The sequence below is a fragment of the Antechinus flavipes genome, chromosome 2 (genome assembly GCF_016432865.1).
Source record: "Antechinus flavipes isolate AdamAnt ecotype Samford, QLD, Australia chromosome 2, AdamAnt_v2, whole genome shotgun sequence".
NCBI classification, from domain to species: Eukaryota; Metazoa; Chordata; class Mammalia; order Dasyuromorphia; family Dasyuridae; genus Antechinus; species Antechinus flavipes.
Genome location: NC_067399.1, coordinates 272,259,658 through 272,283,271, shown reverse-complemented (window position 1 = coordinate 272,283,271; position 23,614 = coordinate 272,259,658). Strand labels below are relative to the sequence as shown.

Genomic DNA, 23,614 nt, shown 5'->3' with positions numbered 1-23,614 from the left:
GCCTTAAAAGACAGAGAATAACCTATTACAAATATGGAAGTAATTTCTGAAATCAGCCATCTTTGTGTAGTTAGATAATAACTATTTGGAGCAAACATCAAAATCAACACTAAAATAGGGGAAAGAGAAAGACAATGTAGATAATTACAACTGTTTTCTTCTGATCAAGTCAACTAAGACTTGAGTTAGTGTAAAAAATAATGAATGGTGTGAAAAAATGATGTAAAAAATAAATGTAAAGATATTGCTGATTAGTACCACATTCCTCAGAGGTTTAACTGACAGAAAACAATAATAATAGCAATGGCAATACCAGTTTACAATAAAAATTATTTATGAAAAATTAAAGAGGATGATAGTAGATTAGGGGTACTTTTCGATTATAAAATAATAAAGAACAATAGAAAGAAAAATGCAGAAAATTTGACCTGAGACCCAATTAGGCAAGGATAGTCTAAGTACAAGCAAAACTAAAACTAAAACAAAACAATAATAAATAAGTGAAAATAAAACAAATCTGCTAATATATTTATGAAGATTTATTTTCATCATTTATGACAACTTATTTTCATCATTTATGACAGTCTAAGGACAATCACATACATTTGGCTTCTCACCTCACTTCATGATATGATTTATGAGGAAGCAGAAAGGAGACTTAAGAGAACGATTCTAAAAATCAGCTGGGCTAGACCAAGATAGTTGTACTGGAGGCAATACAATTTTGAAGGCATCAAGGGATCAATTTTCAATGTACTTAAAAGTAGGAAGACAGAAAAATGGTAGGGAAAACTCTTGCAGTATATTATTACCCAAAAAAAGCATTCAAGATGATATCCCTAATTAACTAATTCATTATACCTATTTTCTCATTTCTACAAAATCTTCATGAGAATGATTTTATAAAAACATCATGACAAGTAAAAGAAAAAATTGGTATCCTGTGACAAATTATTCTATATAGCAAACTATTTTTGTAGTCTACTAACTGAAAAGTATAGAAAATTTTTAAAAATTCCACAGTTTATTTTTACTTTAAGCATTTGATTTGGTAGGGCAAATTGTAGCTTTACAGGTTCTCCTCAAGCAGGTTCTCATTCAGGCATATGTTAAGGGCATATAGTCAGAGAAATAATTTTGCTTAGAGATTTCCTATCAATATCAAGTGAAGAATAAAATAAGGAAATGTATCGTTGCCAAAAATATTTGCTCCTGTCATGAAGAATGAGCTCCACTAAGTTAAATGGAATAAGGATTCCCTATTCAGACAACAAGATCCTTCTGTTTCAGAAGATACTGTGTTGACTTACTATACAAGCTCCAGAACTCTTCTCTATATCCTTGAGAAAAGCTCAAAATCCTTAAGTAATCATCTCAGAGGCAAATGAAACACTTATGTCAAAAAGGATTAGCATGCTTTTAGAAACAAAACTTGACTTTCAGAACGGTGTCGTTAATATACCAACTTGTATATTTGTTGATGTTTTAAAATGAGTTAATAAATTAAGATTTTTTAGGGATTGGGAAAGAAGAAGGAGAGAAATGAGTAATTCATACATTTGTTCTATCTACTGGTTATTTTAGAGAAACGAGGGACTAGGTCATTCACCAAATAAGCAGTTACTACTATGGGCCCTTTTCTGTAGAAAATTCTGTGCCAATGTGAAAATGAAATTTTTCTTTAACAGGTATGATGATTGTCACCAGTAGATTGCTATGAAATCAATGATAATCAGAAAAACTATAGCAAATAGTACTTGCTGTGGCTGACCTAGCAGGTACTAGGTAGGGCAGGAGGAGGATGGTTACTCAATACTGAGAAAAAAAAAAAAACTTGCTAAGTACATTTTTTCAGTTGATGTCAGGGAATCCAATCATGTCATGTCTGGCCCTGACCCTGCGAAAGCTGGTTATAAGCAGAATGATAAAATCTATAAGAACACATAACCTTAAAAGACCTAAATAACCCACCATATTCCATATTCCCAGACAACATATGAAACAGAACTTGTCTCACCACTTGCTCCTCTTTTTGCTTTGCTTCTAATAACCGCTGCTGTTCCTCTTGGGCTTGTCTTTCCTGTAGCTTTTGATGATTTTTTAGCATTTCTTCATGAAAAGACTTGGAGGGTGGCTTGTTATGTTCACTGAGGAATGACTGTACATGATCTGCCAGTTCAAATATCATCACCTACAAATTTGAAGCAAAATGAAACTCAACTGGCATAGAATTTAAAGCAATGACCCAAAAAGCATAATATATAATAGTGAACAATAATCAGTTGAGGGCTGTGAAATCAACATGAGAGTTAAGAGACTATTTAAATACAATTTAAAGAGGTTTTATGAGGGATAAAGAGATGGTTTCAATTGTGTCAGACTTGGCAAGAATATTCATATCCAATATTTTGGCATTTACATATTAATTATATAATCTTTCATTATTTAATTAAAGAGATTTTATTGTCACTACTGTTTAAGAGGCTGCAATTTAGTGACTGAATCTGACTCTTGGCTATTGTCTTTTTAGAAATATAGGACCATGAAATGTTACCCCTACTCCACCTGGGAGCAGTGTAAATATATTGCAACAGAAATGATGATTCAACCATTGTGAAAATGATTAGCTTTGTAACACTACTCAGCTAGTTTCAGTACAGCCTAGAAGGTTAGTCATCTAGATTTATTCTAGTCCTCAAAGAAGAGAGTGGCATGAGACCTGGCATAAATTCCTGCCTCTAGGACTTATTTATTAATGTGTTAACTATGGGCAAGTTACTAACTCTCTCATTTTAATGGAAAGTAAACGTTCCAATAAAATAATTGGCTTAACCTTCCCAAACTCTACTTCCGAACCCAAACACACACACACACCTCATTATTAGGGATGAGAGGATAGAAGGTGCACAAAGAGAAGAAAAAATAACAAGTATTGATTTGTTCCAGATACACTACTTTCAAGGATTTTCTTCTGAAATCAGAAGGCATTGTGACATCATGGTACAATTTATAAATGTACTTCAACAAACTTCTTCTATGGTGTCTTGGAATTATTGTGATACAAATGATTTTGGAGACAGAATCTCAACCCTGCCATTATTATTATCTGTGTGATGCTGGACAAGTTATTTAACTTCTCTGGGTCCCAGGTTCCTTACCTATAAAACGAGTGACTGGACTATATGGTTTCTAAAGTCCCTTCTACCTGGTCTCTAAATTTTCTTTTTCCATCATCAAAAAGCATAATGCATACACAAACTAAGCCAAATTGACAAAACCAATTGATAATGGGAGTTTCTTGGTCCTCTGAGACCATTAGTTCTAGAAAAATTTATGCTTCTATGAAGCAAACCTTTTCTTCTGCTTCCTTTTTCAATTCAGTTCTTCATCTAATTTACAAAAGTGCATCATACTGCAAGAAACAGATTTCTATCTAATATAGGGTGTTGTAACAGAAAAAAATTCAAGCTGTATTGATAAAAATGTACACCGTAACCCAATGCATTTGTTTCTTAATAAATAGGTTATAATAGCAGAGGTTTTCTCCACTATTCAAAAGATTTCTATTTCATTCATTCAAATTTATTTTTAAAAATCAGGTCATGTAACACTTTTATAGCAAACTGTTTCAATTACAATCTTTTGTCTTCAATACCTTTATTTTTACTGGTTTTAAATGAAGGTATCAGGTTTAGTACTAAGAAAATTATCATTAACACATAAATATAAAGTTAGTTTGAATAATTCATTTTAAAAATAATTTCCCCTGAACATTCTGTATAAAATCAAAGACACAATGGCAAATAATCCTCCAAGATAACAGAAAATTGGAAGTCAGATTCTTTTCTTGGACATTAATTATTTATCCAAAACAAATGCCTTTTCAGTCAACATGTTGAAAAAACAAGCCCTCTATTGTACCAAGACCACTATTACAACTAAAAAAGAGTCATCTAAGGATGTTGAATTATGTTCCTAATAATCAGTGACATTGGTTATGTGAAAGGTTATTAGAACTGCCAAGCTGGTATGAAATATTTATTTATCCTAAAGTTTTTTGTTCTGCTTTTTTTTTTAAAACTCAGTGATATTTTTCTTCACAAAAAATCAATGCCATTATGCTTATTGGAATATCAGAGAGGCAATGTGGTACACTAGACAAAGCTAGAATCAGAGAATCTGAGTTCACGTCTTACCAATGATATTTACTACCTGCTGTGATCTTGAACATGCAAGTCCTAACACAGAATCTTTCATCTCTTCTCTCCTTTTTACTTATTGTGACCCCCTAGTTCAGGCTTTCATTACTTTTTGCCTCCTAACCGGCCTTCTTGATTACAGTCTAACTCCTACCAAACCATCATTTGTATTATTGCTTACATAATAGATTATGTCATTCCTCAAATCAAAATTCTGTAGGGACTCCCAATTTTGTACCAAATAAAGTATGAACTCCTGATTATGACATTCAAAATCTTCTAATATCTGAAAGTAACTCACCCATCAAAACTTATCTCATACTTCTTCTCTATATATACTTTGTGTTCTAGATAAATTTGGTTGTTTTCCAACCAATTCTCATCCTGTACTGTGGCTACATGTATATGAGTATGTATACACATTCTTCCTTCACATTTGTCTATTAAAGTTCCTTTCCTCTTTCAAAATCCAACTCAGGGCTGCCACTGGTCTACAAAGTCTCCCTTGACTTCTTCCACTAGCTGTAAGTGATCTCTTCCACTTCTGATTTCTCAGAGCAATTCTCTGGACTTAACACACTTTATTTTACAATGATTACATATGTATATGAAATCTCCCTGTGATATTATGTGGTCCTTGAAACTGGGTCATATTTCTGTATTCCCTAGTGCCTATCACAGTATTCTGCATCTAGGAAGTACTTAAGAAACATTTTAAATTATATTGAATTACTTTCAGATGTTTATTTATAGCCTGTGGGCTTCTAATTTTCAAATCAGCTAACATTGAAAAATTCTTAATGGAAATTTACTTCTCATTGAATGTAAATTTCACATCAAATTTCAGATTCAAATCAAACTTGATCAAGATATGCAAATGCTAAAACTCACCACATTAAACTTTTTATTTACCATATATAGAATTACTTGGAATTAGAGGTAGGCATCATCTTTCAATTGTGAAAGATGTTTCCCGCTGTAAAGAACTAAGAGTTCTGATATAATAGATAATCTGCTTCTCTTATACTAGTTTCCTTTGAGTTAATTCTTTTTGGAACAGTCATTTCTAGCTACTTTTCAACATATGCACCTTAAACTCAGAATGGTATATAAGACACATACACACACACACACACACACACACACACACACACATAGTGAGAAACATTGTACCACTATAATTTACTCATGATTAAATCTTATTTAAAATATCATAAAACTTTACTCATTCAAACTTCAGGGGCTGAGAAAAAAACAAGACAATGGTGTTATTTTTATAAAGAGAGGGTTGCTAAATAAAAAGTAAGACTTCAAATAAATTAAGTATTTGCAACAGTTTTTAAATTTTACATACAAATAATTGGTAAGCGTGTTATAAACAACTTCTATCTAAACATTAAAATAGTTTCCCTGAGAACCTCTATAAGGGTATAAACCAATTATACTTACTATATAAAGGGTGAAAGAACATTAGGACTCAGGAAAGCTGGGCTCTAGTTCTAGATTTGTCAGCAAGTAGTTGCAAAGCATTGGGAAAGTCATCTTACCTCGGTACCTTAATTTCACCATCTGTAAAGCAGGAATTGAACTCAGTAGCATTTAAGGTATTCCTAGCTCTAATATTTTGTGTTTCTTTTTTTTTTTTTTAAACGAAATACTACTATCTCAGATTTACCCGAAAAAAAAAATTCAGACTAACAAAAATGAGACCAACAGAACTGGTGACAGAGAAACGCCATGATATACAGTAACAAAATATACATTTAATAAAAGGGGCCATAACTACATAGCTGTTCTTTTCTGCCTAGGCAAGCTGATTTATCTTCTTGTTGCACTAGATAGGGAAAATATTTATGTCCTCATCTACAGAGCAATGCATTCAAGAGCTCTTCTTGAATAAATATATCCTTGAATATTCTTACCTGATTTAGAACGCTTTTGACTACTTATCATTTACTCTTCAAATTTGTTCCTTTTTCAATATTTTTTTCATTTCTTCTGATTATATATGTAAAAAATATAATAAAATGCTAATATATTTTAAATACATGTTAATCTTTTCTATCCTTACAAAAAGAAAATAATTTCAAGTTAGGGGCCTCATGAAAGTGTTAACAGTCTCAAGGGAAAATCAGTAAGACAATAGGGTATATAGCTAATATCTGAAATATGCACATGAATCCCCAGCATCTAAAGGCATTTCTACACTTGAAATTTCTAATTTCTGACAAAAATCCTGAGAAACTAGAAAAGGCTAATGAAATTACTTAAATCCCACTTTTCATCAGAAATGTCCTGATCTGTCCCTGCAACATTCAAATACAACTTAAAGTCACAGAATTTTAAAGGGAGAATGGATTTTAGAGATCAACTTCTGATTAACTATATTATAACCTCTAAGTTAAAATTTTTGTGTTATTTTATTTATTCTTTACTTGACTTAAATAATAAAACTGCCTTTAATAAGTGATACTTTGAGGCCCAAAGTTTTTCCAATTTAGTACTTCCTTATTAGCTTTTAGTCCTTTCCCTTTTTAAAATGAAGGGTATAATAAGATCCTCCAGAGTAAAAATTTAAAAGGAAAAGAAGGTGCACTATCACTAGAAAGGAGTAAAGAAAAGAAATTCCTATAATTCTTGTTTACCATACATCCAAAAACCACCTAAATTTATCCTTCACTTCCTTCACTATCCTTCACAGTACTATGATTAAGACACATTTTCAGAATACTAAATATGTGGACTCTTATGGACAGGGAGTTGCTAAGGAAGTCATTATTGGATTTTTCTTGGTAAACACACACAGAATCTCATTATTGGAAGAGACTTTGGAGGCCATTTAGCCCAGCCTATACTTGAATAAGTACATAGTTGACAAGTGGTCATCCAAAATGAAGACCATTAGTATGAGGACCATTTTAAGGTAAGCCATTTTGCTTTTGATTAGTTCTAATCATTACCAAGTTTCTCTGTATATTAAGCCTAATATATCTCTCTAAAATTTCCACTTGATAATGCTGACAATCAATATCCCTAAGTTTCCCTTTTGGTGGCCAAACACAAGATCATAGATTTAGAACCTTACCTCTTTATTTTATACATGAGAATAGAAAGGCACAGACATTTACTTGTCCAGTGCCATGTAGGTAAAGACCACCTGTAGCAAATTTGAATGCAGATACTCTGACTCAAGAGTAAGAGCTCTTCTTTCCACAATGCCTAAAGCAGAACCAGGAAAAATTCTCTTCCATATGAAAACAGCTTTTGTATCCCCCATAAAATCTTCTTTTCTTTAAGCTTATTGCTGTTCAATCATTTTTCAGTCATGTCCAACTGTCTATAATCTCATTTGGGGTTTTCTCAGCAACTTCTTTAAACTAAACATCTTCAGTTCCTTTGAATTATACTCTTATGGCCTGAACTTAAATTTCTTCACCATTCTTGCTGATATATTCTAAAAAGTCTCCATTTATCTCTTTTTATTCCTAAAATGTGGTACTAAGAACAGTATATTTCAGAGGGATCTGCTGGGGAAAGGGAACAGTACTCTAATCTTGAACCCTGTACTATTCTTAAAGCAACCTATCATTGCATTCATTTTCCTGGCTATCATATTACACTGTTGATTCCTACTGAACTTGCAAGCTGTTAAAATCTTCAGATTTTTGACCTTCCAGAGAAATGTGGATTAAAGCATACTATTTTCACCTTTTTTTTTCTTTTTTGTGGTTTTTCTCTTTTATTCTGATTTTTCCCCAACATGACTTATCTGGAAATATGGTTTAAAAGGAATGAATACACATTTATAACCTATATAAAACTGCTTGCTAGCATGAGGAGAGAAAAGGGAAGAGAAAGAGGGAGGAAAAAAATTAGAATTCAAAATCTTACAAAAATGAAAATTGAAAACTATTGTATATAAAATTGGAAAAATAATATACCATTAAAATAACATTTAAAAATTTTAAAAAAGGCTAGATGAAACATCTGTTTTAATTTTTTGATGGCATTGATTATAACAGTTATATATGTGTGTGTGTGTGTGTGTGTGTGTGTGTGTGTATATATTTATATATAAATATATATATTTAAATCTTACCTCTCCACAATGTTCTTTAGCTAATTTTTCCAGGTTGGCCTTTAGCAAATTAACACTTTCATTTGACAAACCTTTTGCATTCTTTAGCTCTATTTCAGGGACACTGGAAAATAAAAAGGTTTATTTCAGAATTTTGGTATGTGTTGTATCAATATCACTAACTTTAACAGTTCAATACAAGCTTACAAAATGCCCTCTGAGTATTATCACAAAAATCTCAGCAATCTCTAGTAATACAGTTAATAATGATTAAAAAAAAGAAGATTTTTCTCGAAAGACAATTCCAGTTTACATAATAACCAATATTATATTATCAGAATTTTACAGGAAAGTGGGCTGAATATATATGATGTAAGTCAGGGTCATCTGCAGGAAAAGAAAACATCAGGTGCTATCAGGCATTGAAGTGATTACTCTATTCCTTTGCAAGGGATCTGCAAGTCACAAGTAGCAAGTTTAAGGGGAAAGGGTCCTACTCTGTTTCTATTGTGCTTCAGCAAGCCCGGGTAACTTGCTTCTGTGTTCATTCATTCCACAAACAAACAAACAAATAAATGTAAATGCTAAATAGATATAAGTACTAAAGGATATAAAAGTTTAGATAACACAAAGTCTCTGCCCTTATGGAACTTAGAATCTAACAGGAGTACTAAAACACAAACAGAGATAACTATCACAATCAATTTTAAGAAGTCCAAGTTGGAGAATTCCAAAACAGAAATCCTATATGAGACTTGTGAGGAAAGATTTATTACTGATGGAAGGATCAGGGAAGACTGCTGGCTTCTGAGTTTGGGTTTTTAAGATGGGAAGGAATTCAGGAGGTGAAGTGAATGAAGAACATTTCAAGTATGGGGACTAACTAGAACAGAGGCACAGTGGCAGACCAGGATAACTAAGTCTGCTTAGAGTTTAGAATTCAGGGAAAGAAACAATATGAAATAAGGCTGGTATAGCCAGATTGAAAAGCTTTGAATTGCAGGGGGAAAAATATAACCTTGATCCAGTTAGCAATAAGGGAGCTAGAATTTTGAGCAAGGGAATGATAGGACCAGAGTAAGGAAAATTATCTGGTAATGTTATGAAGAACAGATTGGAGAGTAGGAAAAAGCGGAGGCATAAAAACCCTAATGGAAGAATAAGTGGCAAAAATTCAGATTGAGAGTACTGAAGATCTAAACTAAGGGTAGGGGAATGAGAATTGAGAATGAAGAATGAGTGGTATAAGGGAAGTGGTGTGGCATAGGGGAAAGCACAGGCTTGTTTCTGAATATCTGGGTTCTGATACTGCCGCTGACATTTGATCTTAGATGAGTCACTTAAACTCCTGACCCTTAGTTTCCTCCCTTGAAAGAAGAAGATATTAGGCTTCTGGAATGCCCCTCCAGATCTAGATCTATGGTGCTATAATTCTATGATACAAGAGACCTTGTAGACATAAAATTGATGGGATCTGGTAGTAGCCAAACATGAAAAGTATAGAAGAGAGTCAAAGACAACATCAAGGTTTTAAACATGGGAGATTAGGTAAATGAATGAAGGCACCACAGACAGAAACACTGAGGTCAGAATGGAGAGGATTAGAGGGAAAGATAAGCTTGGTTTGAGGTGCCAATGAAATAATCAGGTGGCAATATCTTTTAGGCAATTGGCAACACAAGTCTTAGGCACAGAAAAAACTTCATGACAGATGTAAATTTAGATAGTTTTTGAAGTAGGATTGGTCAAAGTCATGGGAGTAAATGAACTTGCCAAAGGAGAGTATGGAGAGAAGAGGGAAAAAGACCTAAGATACTTTTGAAAATTTCCTCATTAGGGGATCTGAAAGAAAATGAGGAATCAATAAAAGAAACATTTAAAAAAGAATAAAAGGAAGGTTTTCATTAATAAATTTCAGCTAATGTTTGTGGTGATAAAAAGACAAACTGAAACTACATCAAAACAATCCACAAATGTACTCACACATCTGGATAGGTTGGTGGGCATTTGACTTTCAAATCCACTTTGACATAGACTTCTTCATCACCAGTCAAACCCTGGGGGCGTAGAACTAAATTGATTTCCAGGGGATCATTTATCTAAAATTTTAAAAAAGTTATAGGGATTTTTTAAATAGCAAAAACTAGTAACAAGCATTTATTAAGTGTAGATGCCAGACAGATGCAAATGACAAATTACAAGAAAGAGCAAAAGAAATTGTGACATTAATCATCTTAGTCCAAATCTAATAATTCTACCAATTGTATTTCATACTATATATGTAATTGCATTTTAGATGCATGTTCTATACATTTTTGTCTAATGCATCTACAAAAGAAAATTCAAAAGTCATGTATGTTAAATATACCATTGTATAAAAATGTACCATTCCACTTTAAAGACATGGTAAAATATGTAAAACTTAAAAATTTAAAATTCTGTTATCATTTGAAGTAACTGCCCATCCCCTAGTTAACTCTCTTTTTTGTTCTTCAATGATAATACTGTGATAATCCAAACTTAACCTAGAATTTATTTATTTTGGTCTCTTGAGTCTTATCTATCAACATAATGATTTGAAGCTCAAGTTGGTTACACCTTAAAGGCTTAGAAATAGAATGTTCAGTGGCAACAGTATTTATTCCTATTGAGATTATAAACAAGGAATTTATTAATTATTGTGACTGTACACAAACATGCACACTTACTCTGAACTTAAGGTAATAGCAAATCTTAAGTCTGAGAATTGGAAAGAAGTTGGAAAGTTTCTCTGTGATCCTGAAATCTTAAGACGCAGAAAGTGACTGAAAGTAAACTTTCTTTGGAAGTTAAAAAATTTTAATTTATTTGTATCTGTAATATTAAACTATATTCTATGTACATTATCATTTTAATAACATTGAAAATCAAATAAATCAATTAAATTCAATGTTTTATGCTAAAATCATCTATTCAATCTTAGTCATGAAGAAAGATCTACATGGCTGGAAAGTTGTTTACACTCAACTCCAAAGGTATACCTTTACCAAATTTGTTATTGTGCATGCAATAATTTAGCATTTTTTTCCCAGCTGACTGCTAAAATGTTTCTATGACTTTATTCCCAAACTCCAAAAAGCAAAATGATGAGATCAACTTCTGGAATATAAAACCATTACTATACTATATATTACCCTGAAGGTGGAAAAAAAATACAACATTACAAACATGTTACTTTCATAAACTATTAAATTAAATTCTCCCCTAGAGTACTCCTTGGATGCCTCATAACAGCACAGTGGTGACCAAGGATTCTCAAAGTGGAGAATAAACTCTCTGGCAGATATTACAAGGCTGGAAAAGCTTCAAACACAAACAATCAACTGATAGTACATTTGTTGGTTAAGGACCAACCTGATTCACCAGAAGGTTTAGGCACCAATTCATTATTTGGCCACACCAAATCATGAAGATCTTCTATGAAAGCAAGGAATGGTTGATACTTATTTTAGTGCAAGGAATACCTATATGAGTGAGAGAATAGATTCCTAAAGTATGTATTTCTTTCCTTTAAATTTATTTTTAATTTATTTAACAAAACCAATATTTCTGTAATGTAGTACAATAACAAAGATGATTGCACATGAAACTACAAATCATCTATGCACAACTTGCTATTTCTTTCAAATATACCACAAAATTATCATGTAATTTTTTCCCCTTCCTATCCTTACCCTAGAGAGGGCTATTATTTTCTAGATACTTCTGTTTATCAGATGCAGATACCTGGATACCATCTTTCATGTCTCTTATAGCTGTCAAGAATTTATGATAGACAAAGTAACTTATATGTTCAAAGTTGTTCTTAAAACAAAATTGCTGTTACTCTATACAATGTTGTCTTGGTTCTGCTCATTTCAATTTTCATTATTTCCTGTTAATTTTCCCACATTTTTCTAAAATCATTGAGCCCATCATTTTCATCACAATATTCCAGTATTGCATCACAATCACATACCACATCTTGTCCAGCCATTCCCCAATTGATGGGTATCCCTGCAATTGCTAGTTCTTTCCCAACACAAAGAGAACGGTTATAAACATTTTAGTATAGGTTCTTTCCTTTTCATCTGATTATCTTCAGGAAAAAAAAAAATTCTGCAGATGAGATTGCAGAAAGTTCCACATGACAAAAGTTACATTAAATGATTTATGGCACTTGTATTTTCCTTCATGTCTTTCCTGAAAGTTAGTTCTTTCTACCATAAATTGGAATGTTATATAATTATGATATCTTTAATTTCTAGTGCAATTCTTCATTAGTAATATGTTGCAGTCTGTTCATGAGATTTTTTTTTTAAAGCTAAAGTATGGAAATGTATTATTAACTTCCCTCTCTTCTTAAAGGGATCATGAACATGCTTATATCTTCTCTAATGATTCAGAGGGATAATCATAAATGCTACTGTATTACTGTATGTATATTACTGTATTATTATATTATGTACTATATTTCAATAACAAGCCTATGAGGTTTGATCCTATGCAAAATAATACCCAAACACTATTTTTTTTTGGTCTGGATTTTAAGTAATCCTTTCTTTTCCTCATAATTGCTATCAAACTTTTGGATTTTTTTTTTTTTTTTTGCTTTCATTAAGCACTCTTCTTCTCATCTTTTTTGAAAGAAGGGCTTGTTGATTTTTATGCATGTTCCTGTCTTTAGTTATCTCTTTCTCTCTCTCTCTCCGATCTTCTAATTTTCTGCTCTTTATCTGCTATGCGCATGAAAACCTGATAAACAAGTTTGCTAGAACTATGGAAAAAACAGAGCAATTACATTCTAAAGTTAGATCTTAAAGTATTTTTCCTATAAGCAAAATGCATGAATTTGACTGGGTGAACTGAGTGAAATTAATTTTGTTGTTTTGAGATCTTTATGCTTATTTCTTGATACTGAGCTAAATTTTATATAACTGAGGTTGTCGAATAGTTGAGTTCCAGATAGTTGAAATGTTATTGTATTGTGATTTTAAAGAGTAAGCATGTCCATTTTCGGTATTTCAATATGAAAGAACAGATGGAGGTGGAGTGAAGTAGAATGTATTACTTTTATAGATAGTTCAAAAAAGTTATTACTTCATTAAAAGCTTGTTGAATAGATATGTTGGATGAGGCTGATTGATATAAATCATAGAAAAGAGGAAGCACCAATTATTTTATATTTATTTGCACAATAGTACATCAGTGTTAACATTTTTAGGAGGTAAGAAACTTGGCAGTAAGAGAGAACTTCAACATGTCTGCATATTTGTAAAGGAAAAGGAAGACATTATCTAAAATAAATTCCAAAAAAGAAATGTTCTCTAGAACAGAGAACAGAGATAGGTCTCCATTATGAGCAACTAATTATGAATAACTTCCACTAAAGTCTTAAGGTGACGTGTGGTGTTCTTTTTCTTCTTTAAAATAATATAATATATAGATGGTTCTCTCTAGGAGAAGAGCAGGTTTCTTGGGGGAGGTTTTTTGGAGGCAGCCTTAGTATCAGTTCAAATCAATAATTACCCCAAAATGCAGCCAGGTGATAAAAGTTCAGATCTTTTATTGTCTCTAATATAGCCCGGTTAGCTTAGAGGCCTATCTCTCTGCTTGGTTCCAAGAGTTCCCTCCAAATGTCTCTAAATCCAAAGGTTTTGTCCTTCAGCCTCTGCCTCTGCTTTCTTCAGCCTCCAGCCAGCACAAAGATGGAATGAATCTCGTCTCCTTCACTTGGGGCTCGGCTAGCTTTGGCGAGTCTTTCAAACCAGCTTGATCTCAGTGGGGGAAGTGCAGGAGCCCAGCCACCACAGTGGTGTGAGATGTATCTGGTTGTGCCTCTGAGAGAGCCTTCTCAATCTGCAGCTCAACTCTCGACTAGTAGCTTCTTCCTCTGAAAACTCTCCTGACTGGCCCCTTTGAAGCTCTATTTATCGAGAGAGAGGAATTGTGGGATGCAAGAGAGAGGGATTATGGGGTTCTCCCATAGTGCTCTCTGGCTCTAAGAGCCTCAAGGAAGGTGTGAATTCACAAAGTTACAAAGTTTACTTTGTGAATCTCCCATACTTGTGAATTCCAATGAGTAAAGGTGTGAACACAAGCATTGTATCAATTAGTTCTACTTAATACCTTGTTTCAGGTTCTGGCCCAAAACATCTTCTTGTAAGATCAGATCAATAATCTATCAACTCTAATGAGTTAGCAGTTTATAAAGATTCCAACAGTGATGTATGATAGTCTCTGCGTGGTTGAATTAACTGTATCAGCAGATTCTGCCATGGTGGAAAATCTTCGAGATTTTCTCAGAGATAGAATACATGTGTGTTGAATGTGTGTACACATGTATCAGAGGCATAGCATAAGAAAGTTGGATATAAGATGATGATTTTTTTTGTCAGCCACTATGACTCATAAAGAACTAAGGCATAGAGACCTTGTAATTTCCTTTTGTAAAGAAAATACTCACACAGATGAACTCAAAAACCCTTGAAATATATAATAAAAAGAAATTAAGTAGCAGAGACAGCCTAGGGGGAACAAGATAGCACATTGGTATAGTGTAGAAATTAGATGGATATAAAATATATGAGACAACTATTACAGGCAGAAAGAAGGTTGTTATTGAGTATTTTCATTCTGACTTTTCATGACCCTGTTTGGGGTTTTCTGGATACTAGAGTGGTTGGCCACTTTCTTCCAGCTTATTCTACAGATGAGGAAACTGAGGCAAACAGGACTAAGTGAGTAAGTCACACAGTTAGTATCTGAGGTCTGATTTGAAATCAGGAAGATGAGTTTTTCTGATTCCAAGTGACACAATAAGTGCCACCTAGCTGCCTGAAAAGGAAAAACTAAGTTTTCAAAACTCAGCCCCACATGAAGCTTTCAGTTCAACAATACAATCAACAAACATTTATTAAATACTTAAATTGGGCCCTAAAAGAAAGGAAGAGCCTATAACAGCTGGAAAATAGAGTAGGGGAAGGGCAGAGTCCATTTCAGATATTGCATACAATATGTGAGACATTTAAAAGGAAAGGATACTACAGATATTGGGAGAAGGAAGGGGTGAGGGATTTCTAAATAGGGAAAATCAATGAGCATTGGTGAAATGAAAGAATCTGAGATATATAATTTGCAGAATTAGTTACAATATAATAAGAAATGAAACAGTAAGTTGTGCATAAAGATAGGATGTTTGAGGGTGTTGCTACTTGCTTTTTGGGCAAATATCTCTTTTTCCTGTGCCCAAATTTAATTCTGCTTTAAGAAATTTATATTTAGAACTCTGTTGCATTGGAAGGAAGGAAAGCTTCCATCTTTAGCTTTGTTTTATTTGTTCTCCACAATATCTCCAAATGCAATCTTGTCCAAACTTAAGGCCTTAAGCATCAATTCTATTTGATTACAAATCTACAACTCCAGTTTCTCCCTTCAGTTTCAGTCCCACATTATCAGCTTCTTGTTAGCTTACAGGAACTTACAATTCAACATGTTCCAAACCAAATTCATCATTTTTCCTCAAAGACTGGCCTCTTCTTTTTATTCTCTATGAGTTAAGGGTATAACTATTCTGTCAATCACCAATTCTGGAAATGGTTCAATTATTTTTGACTACTTAACGCCAATTGATTCAATCACCAAGAGTTCAATTCTATCTCCAAACTTTTGCTAACAACCATCTCCCCATTCTCACGGTCATGGCCCCTAATTCTGATCTAATTCCCTCTTTCCTAGATTACCATTAATAATGGAAATGATTTCCCCATCCCCCCAATCTATGTTATACTTCAATGCCAGATTTATCTTCATGTCTAGTATGATCATATAACTCCTCAGCCCAAACACATTCTACTGATCCCTCTTACCATGTGATAGCTCTGTAGCTTGCCATCAAGGTCCTCTACTAACTAGGCCTGCCCCACTTATCCAGCCTTATCTCACTTAACAGACTATATCCTCCAACGACACTAGTGTGGTCCAGGCAAAAATGCCTCTGTCTCATTGCTAATGCATCAGGCAGGTTTTCATTTCTGGAATTCTTTTCCCCTACTTTTCTACCAGTTGAAAACCTATTATCCTTTAAAACCAATCCAGATGCCATCTCCTCCACTGTACCCTTCTCTGTGAAGTGATCTCTCCCTGCTTTGAACTTCCAAAAGCACTTTATAACTTTCTTGTGCACTATCAACTTCTGCTTCATGTTAATGAACTTTGTTATTTTCTTTCTCTCTCCCCTCCCCAAATGTTTGTAATCATTTTAGTATTCCTGCCGTGCTTAGGCAGCCAATAAATGTTTGTTGAAGAGGACTAAGAGTTGGACATGTGTCAAAAAAAAGTGATCAGAAAAGAAAAAGTTAGAGGAGGTACGTTATGAATGTGCTGCTAGGCCTACCCAAAGCTTCAGAGAATGGCAAGGAAAAGGAGAAATACTTATGCGCACCTCGGGCTGGGTGTGCGTAATGGGGAGGGAAAAATAAAGGATGAGGGTGGCAGCAAAATTAAGGGATATCACTAAAAAGCCAAGGGAACGGTGAAGATGCACATAAAGAGCAAAAACCAAGAGTTCTTCACATTTTGGTGTCACGGACTCCTTGGGCAGTTTGGTGAAACTACGTATCCCTTCTCAGAATAATACTTGTAAATGCATAAAATACCTAGAATTTCGAATGGCACCAGTTATACTGAAATGCACTTGTCAAAAAAGATTTTTTTTTTTTTAAATAAAATGCCAAATTCACGGACCCCGGATTAAGAACCTTTCCCTTAGATTTAGATAAGGATAGCGAATAAAGTTAGAATGGGGCCGGGACAGCTGGAGCGAGGAGGGGCTCACGAGAGGCAAGGCAGGAATTTGGGGGGAAGGCAGAGAAAGCAGCAGGGGCGGGGCAGGGGCGCACCGCGGATGGAGCAGCTGGGGCATCGGAGGAGGTAACGGGGTGGCCGAGGGGGGTGCGGGCCAGGCCCCGCGGCAAGCGGAGCAGAGGCGAGGCGGGGCCGGGCGGGACGAGGGGCTCCTTCCTACCTGTCCGGGCCGCTGCCGCCGCAGGTCCTGGAAGTCGCAGCCGTAGATGGCCTCCAGCGCCTGCAGCTCGTGGTCCTGGCGCTGCGGGTAGCTCTCAGATTGTTCTGCGGCGCCATCGCCTGCCCCGCGCCGAGCCTGCTCGCCGGGATCCCGGGGCTTCCGGGCGCAGGCGCCCCCCGCCATGGCCACGGCCGCACCGGGAGCGCGGAGGCGGCGGCGTGGCTGGCGGGAAGGCCGATCCGGGCCACCCGGAGGTGGACGAGGACTAAGACGTGGAGGAAGGGAGAGACGGATGGGGGAAGGGCAGGGCCGGTCCCTCTGGGACGCTGCGCTGCCCTCTGGTGGCCGGAGAGGGCCGTTGCTCAACTCCCAGCGTAATGCTGCTGGGCCCTGGGGAAACCTGGCTCCAGACGTTGCTTCTGCCCAGGTGCAAGACCTTTCTCTCCCTGAGGGCCCATTACGACTCAGCTCTCTAGCAGCGCATCCTCGTTTTATGTCGGTAGAAACCGAGCCACAGGAAAGATTGCGGCAAGTGGCCGGGAATAAATGACTGGGCTGGGGCCGGACGCCAAGCCCTAGGCTTCTTAATGAAGACCCTTTCACCTGTTGGAGTCGGCTGTGATCTGTGAGGCCGGGCCTGCTTAGCCATCCCGGGAAGCCCTGGAACAGAGCGGCTCCAGCAAGCGCAGTGCCTCGGACGGAGGGGTGCAGGGCCGGTCAATGTTACACTCATATTGTAATGCCAGAGAAACTGAGGCAGGAGAGAGATTAGAGAGTTTTTAATATTTTATTAATGGGAGAGTAAGATTGACTGGACAGGACTCTCGTCTCAAATTGTCCAGCCAGACAGAGATAAATATATACTGGGACCAAGGAATTCATGTTGGTCCCAGGTCTGGAGGAGACTATCATCTCACAGAATCCAGCGTCCAGCATCCACAGCCAGCCGCCATTCTCCAGCAATGAATGGAGGAATCTCTAACCTTTATATACCTTTTAGAGACAAAGAAGAGGGAAAAAGAGTGGGAAAAGCCCAGCTGGAAAAGGCTATGATAAAGATGTCAGTGAAATATCTTGGAATACTTTAAGGGATGTTGTAAATTTCTCAAGGACAGAAGATAATCAGGAAGTCTACTCTCTTGTTTATCTTGCTTGGGCTAACAATTTATATCCTTAGACTAATTGGTCCTCAGCCTTCATGGACCAGAGGGAGATTTACAGCTTAGGGGAGTAATTAGGGAGACTGAGACAAGGGAAACTTGTACAAGGAAACTGAGTCAGGACAGTTAAAGAAAACTGTGGCATAACATTCCACACTCTCTTTCCTAAATATTCAAACCTTTGAATCTTAGCATCTTCCTCTAGATACCCAGGATGTCTTTGACCCACCTTATATAAAGCAAATGAGCCAAAAATAAAACTAGAAAAATGTAAGGACTCATATGGCAAGAGCTAGTCTCTCCCTGATAACCCCAGAGTTAACAGCTGTACAAAGGCTCCCTTGTTGCAAGCATGTCAGGCCCTCTCCAGTTCTGGAGCACCACCTCAGCCAGAGAATCCAGTTTGAGATGGACAGTTAGATCTGTGGTCATTTGTGCACTTAACTCAGTCTGCTTACAGAGCAGCAGGACCAAGGGCTCAAGCCCATTCAGAGGAGCAGATCTCTCCAGGGGAGAAGGGTAAGGCTGTAGTAGCTCCACCCGTACCCACCCAGAGAAACAGGCAGGGCTGCTATTAGAATATAGATTTCTGAGCAGATTATGCACAGTTAGACCATCAAGGCAGGCAAACTCCAAACTTTTTAGGTGCCTCATGCCAAACTTCAAGGTCCTTTGAAATGCTGAAATACTTAATGAACTGGGGTTACAGGAATGGAAAAATAGATCAGAGAGATTGCCAGTCCCAGGACAGGTGTCTGATTTCTAAAACTTTTCTAAAAAAAATAATCCCCAAAACTGAGTCTGCCAGGGCACTTTTAACAAAATAAGGGATTCTAAAACTAAAGCATCCAAATTCAATCTGAACTAGTGAGATAGGGGGTGGGGCAGAAATGCCTAAGACAAAATAAGAGCTAGGGGTTCCCATTCTTTTTGGTATTGAAAAAAATATACCAGTTTCCCCAATGTTCTATCTCTTCCTCCCCCCCCCCCTTTTTTTTTTCGGAAAGGAATTATCAAATGATCATTCCCCTTATAAATCCCAAGAGTGAATCAAAATCCCTGTACATAACAGACTAGTACAGTAGCATTTCCTAAAAAGCCCTCAAACATAACAGCAACAGTTACACAGTGTTAACAAATCCCATCCCAAATCTTAAGCACACAGTAATAGATGATCCAGGCAAGGTTTAACAGTCAGTCATCAACCATTTCCAAAGTCCCTTATATTAGTCCAAATTACAGTAGATGCAGGGTCCAGTCCATGGTTCTCATCCAAAAAAAAACTGCTGTTTCAGGCTGTGAAGTGATAGGAGGCTTATTCCTTGCAGAATGGGTGCTTCATGCTGACAATCAAAGCTGATCAAAGCTGATCCAGGCTCCAGAAGCAAGCCAATATCTGTAATTTGACCAAAATCTAGAACAAAAACACAGATCTAACAAAGAAAGATTAGATCAGTCTCAGACAGAAAGACTCGGTTCACCAGACTGCTGCAAAATATGAGGAGGCCAAAATAAATTGGCCAGCAGTTTCCTATGTGAAGAGATGAGTTTGCTTTACAGGCCACGCAAACGGGTGCAGTCCCAAGTTGTAACATCAGTGAGGTCTCACAGACCCCTGTTAATTGTCCTCTTATTATGTAGAAACCTTAAAGAAACAAAACACAAATATCCAGTAACAGACAGATGACCAGGCGAAATACTCAGTTGCCCAAGCATTTAGGATACAATGACTACATATGACCAGACTGAAAATAGCAAGGCATAACATAACTGAATTGCATTAACAGTTTCTATTGACCATTGCTCTGATCAGAGAGATCAGTTACAAAAGGAAAAAATGCAAGAACATAACTATAACATAACATAAGCAGTTGAGTTTTAACAGCTTATCAATCAATTGTCCCAGTAACTGTCAGAGGGTGGAGCTTTAGAACTCCCAAATAGCATTAACTAATTAACTCTAAGCCCAAAAAATTTTACCCCCAATAACAAATTCCATTAATCAAATTTCTGATAACTCCTAAACAAACATTTACCCTAACCTTATAGTAATAACAGAAAGTAATTTCGTCTCAATAAGTTCACAACTTAGAACAATGATCATATCTGGGTAGATGTTACATGAGTGAACATTATACATACAAATCATTTTGCTTTTAAAACACCTAATACATAGAAAAATATCCCAAACTGCATATTGTCCATAACAGAAACATTTTCAAAAGGACAAAGAAAAAACTATTATGTTCAGAGGCCCTTTAAATAACCTCAGGATGACCAAATACAATCAATTTAAACTTATACAAAAGACCCAATTCCACATAAAAGAATTCAAGAAGGTTTTTTTAACATAGCAATTAAACTTTTAGAAATATTCGTACCAACGTATGGATCACATTTATGACCATATCTCTTTTAATCCAAAAAACATTTATGTATCAAAAAAACAAATATTCAATCAATTTAACCTAAAAGTATGTCCTTAAAAATCAGTTTGCTGAACTGGCCGTAATCAGATAAGAAAAAAAGCGGCAGGAACATACTTAAGAGGGGTGAGGGGAGGAGAGGATTCCACATGGCCACCCTTCCCCCACTCCTGCCCCCTAGAAAAAAACTTCCCTCAGGTTCCCCATTCAAATTTCCTAATGGGGATCCTTTTCAAGATTTAACCCATCAGTTTCCCAATATCAGCTTTCTTCCCAAATTCACCCATTTCCAACCTTCTCTTTCTCCCTGGCTACATACTTAAACAATCTCCTTAAAGAACTTTCTTATCAGATGCTCCTGATGCTACTGTAAAGTAGCATAAGACAGTAGAGGTGGATGGCTCCCTCCCCCACCTCTTTACCTACTCCCAAGTCTTTCACCTTCCTTAAATCATGCAAACCTCTAATTGCCCCTACTAATCAGTCTTTCCTAAATCACCTGCATTCCTCTTTCCTTTTCCCTTCAAAAACCTGTAAGATTCATACTATAGTGAATAGTCCAAACCTCCAAAAACCCACACATGTCCAGCAGAGCTGGTTTTAAAGTATAACTTATGTTAACAAATAACTCAATATATTTCAGAAGGTAACAAACTGAATCAAACTAATACAGCTGTTTTTAAAAGTTTTTTCTTCTACCACCTTTCTTCTAACAGCTATTAGCATCTTATCTCCAGAGCTTTTTATTGCCCAGGCCAGGCTAAGCTTGAATTTTATTGCTCTTTACTCTAGTAGGCTTTTCCTTACTTACAAATTAATACAACAGGTTAAAAGTTTTAAAATCACAAGCAAATTTTCAAACAACCAATTCCCAAATTTGTTAATCATTGTTCTTAAACTTGACAAAGCTTTTTAAATCAGCAAAAACAGACTGGGGGCTGTATTTTAACTTTCCGAAATTCCAAATCCCTTTCAATCTATTTTTTTCATTTCCTTTTTTTTTTTTCTTTCTTCCTTTCTCTCCCCTTTTTCCCCCTGTCTCACAGGCTGCTGCAGTCAGCCAGAGACAGAGAGAGAGAGAGAGAGAGAGAAAGATTTTTCAAACTTCTTGATATTCTCTAAACCTGCAACACAGAGGCTGAAACCTTATCTCTTACAAGCTTGCTACCTTTTAACACAGACACACACAGACAAACATGGAGCTCCATTTTATTAAGCACAGTTGCAACGTTGTTCTTAAAAATTTTTCCAACCAATAAAACAGACAAATCACACAGAACATAGAACACACATCACACAGACTACACAGTTACAACATTAAACAAACATATAACACATAACATATACCCAGAGGATATTTCCCAGCGTCCCAGAAAATACCCGTCTCAGAATTTTTAAACCCGTCAGTATTTATTCTGAGACTACAGGTTGCTAGCAACAGACCAGACCAGAACCAGAACCAGAACCAGATGGTACCCCAAAAGGTACCCAGACAGACTTACTCTCCCAAATGCCGAATCGATTCCGTTGTCCACTGTAGGCCGGACTGAGACTGAAGAACTGCTTCCTTTTCTATCCAGAGTGCTGATCTTTCCTGAGGAACAGACCCAGGTCTTGAGCCCAGGCCTAGGTGGAGACGGAGAGGTCTCTAATCTCTAATCCAGTTCTCAGTTTCTATTATCTCGGGGAACCTCCAAAATGTAATGCCAGAGAAACTGAGGCAGGAGAGAGATTAGAGAGTTTTTAATATTTTATTAATGGGAGAGTAAGATTGACTGGACAGGACTCTCGTCTCAAATTATCCAGTCAGACAGAGATAAAGATATACTGGGACCAAGGAATTCATGTTGGTCCCAGGTCTGGAGAAGACTATCATCTCAAAGAATCCAGCGTCCAGCATCCACAGCCAGCCGCCATTCTCCAGCAATGAATGGAGGAATCTCTAACCTTTATATACCTTTTAGAGACAAAGAAGAGGGAAAAAGAGCGGGAAAAGCCCAGCTGGAAAAGGCTATGATAAAGATGTCAGTGAAATATCTTGGAATACTTTAAGGGATGTTGTAAATTTCTCAAGGACAGAAGATAATCAGGAAGTCTACTCTCTTGTTTATCTTACTTGGGCTAACAATTTATATCCTTAGACTAATTGGTCCTCAGCCTTCATGGACCAGAGGGAGATTTACAGCTTAGGGGAGTAATTAGGGAGACTGAGACAAGGGAAACTTGTACAAGGAAACTGAGTCAGGGCAGTTAAAGAAAACTGTGGCATAACAATATCTCTTGACTCATAAAAGGAATTATGTTTTTTATTCAGTTTCCCCCCGCATATCAGCTTGCCAGCCACACGTCAGTATCATGTACGTGTTATTTCTGTTTGGAATAATTCTGTTATGTTTTAGTCTGTGTAAGTCCTTGACACTTCTTTTATCCATCATATTTGCTACCATTACTTCAGTTCCCTCGACTATAGAATTATTGCCTCGTTATGCACTTTTCACCCACCCCCGGCAAATCTGGCCCAGTAGATCTCAGCTTCAGTAAACCTGCTCCAGTCAAGAACTTCCCTTCCTCATGGCCCACTTTGACCTTTATCATTATGTTACTATCTTGAAGTCCTGGTTCTTCCATTTACAACCTATATGACTTGGGAACATTACTTATCCAAGTCTCCTCTTATCTATAAAACGAGAGGACTAGATTAGTCTCTG

At 36.3% G+C, this 23,614-nt stretch overlaps 1 protein-coding gene and 1 long non-coding RNA gene across 4 annotated transcripts in view; one reads left to right on the top strand and one right to left on the bottom strand.

The window, feature by feature from the left end:
- EIF2AK4 (eukaryotic translation initiation factor 2 alpha kinase 4) overlaps window positions 1-17,557 on the bottom strand; it is a 97,939-nt gene extending 80,382 nt beyond the window's left edge. For 2 of the 3 annotated variants that reach the window (XM_051977055.1, XM_051977056.1), the window contains exons 1-4: window positions 17,321-17,557; window positions 10,261-10,376; window positions 8,299-8,401; window positions 2,018-2,191 (exon numbers count right to left, since the gene is read on the bottom strand). In XM_051977055.1, coding sequence (XP_051833015.1) covers window positions 2,018-2,191; window positions 8,299-8,401; window positions 10,261-10,376; window positions 17,321-17,503 — 576 coding nt within the window. In that variant the 5' untranslated portion in view covers window positions 17,504-17,557. Of the gene's footprint in view, window positions 1-2,017; window positions 2,192-5,648; window positions 5,748-8,298; window positions 8,402-10,260; window positions 10,377-17,320 lie in introns of those variants that run through there. The other variant, XM_051977057.1, reaches the window with a different exon arrangement.
- An 82-nt stretch (window positions 17,558-17,639) lies between these two features.
- On the top strand, window positions 17,640-22,999 carry LOC127549218 (uncharacterized). The gene is made up of 2 exons (XR_007950537.1): window positions 17,640-18,213; window positions 22,764-22,999. It is a non-coding gene; the product is annotated as an uncharacterized LOC127549218 (long non-coding RNA).
- The last annotated feature ends 615 nt before the right edge of the window (window positions 23,000-23,614 follow it).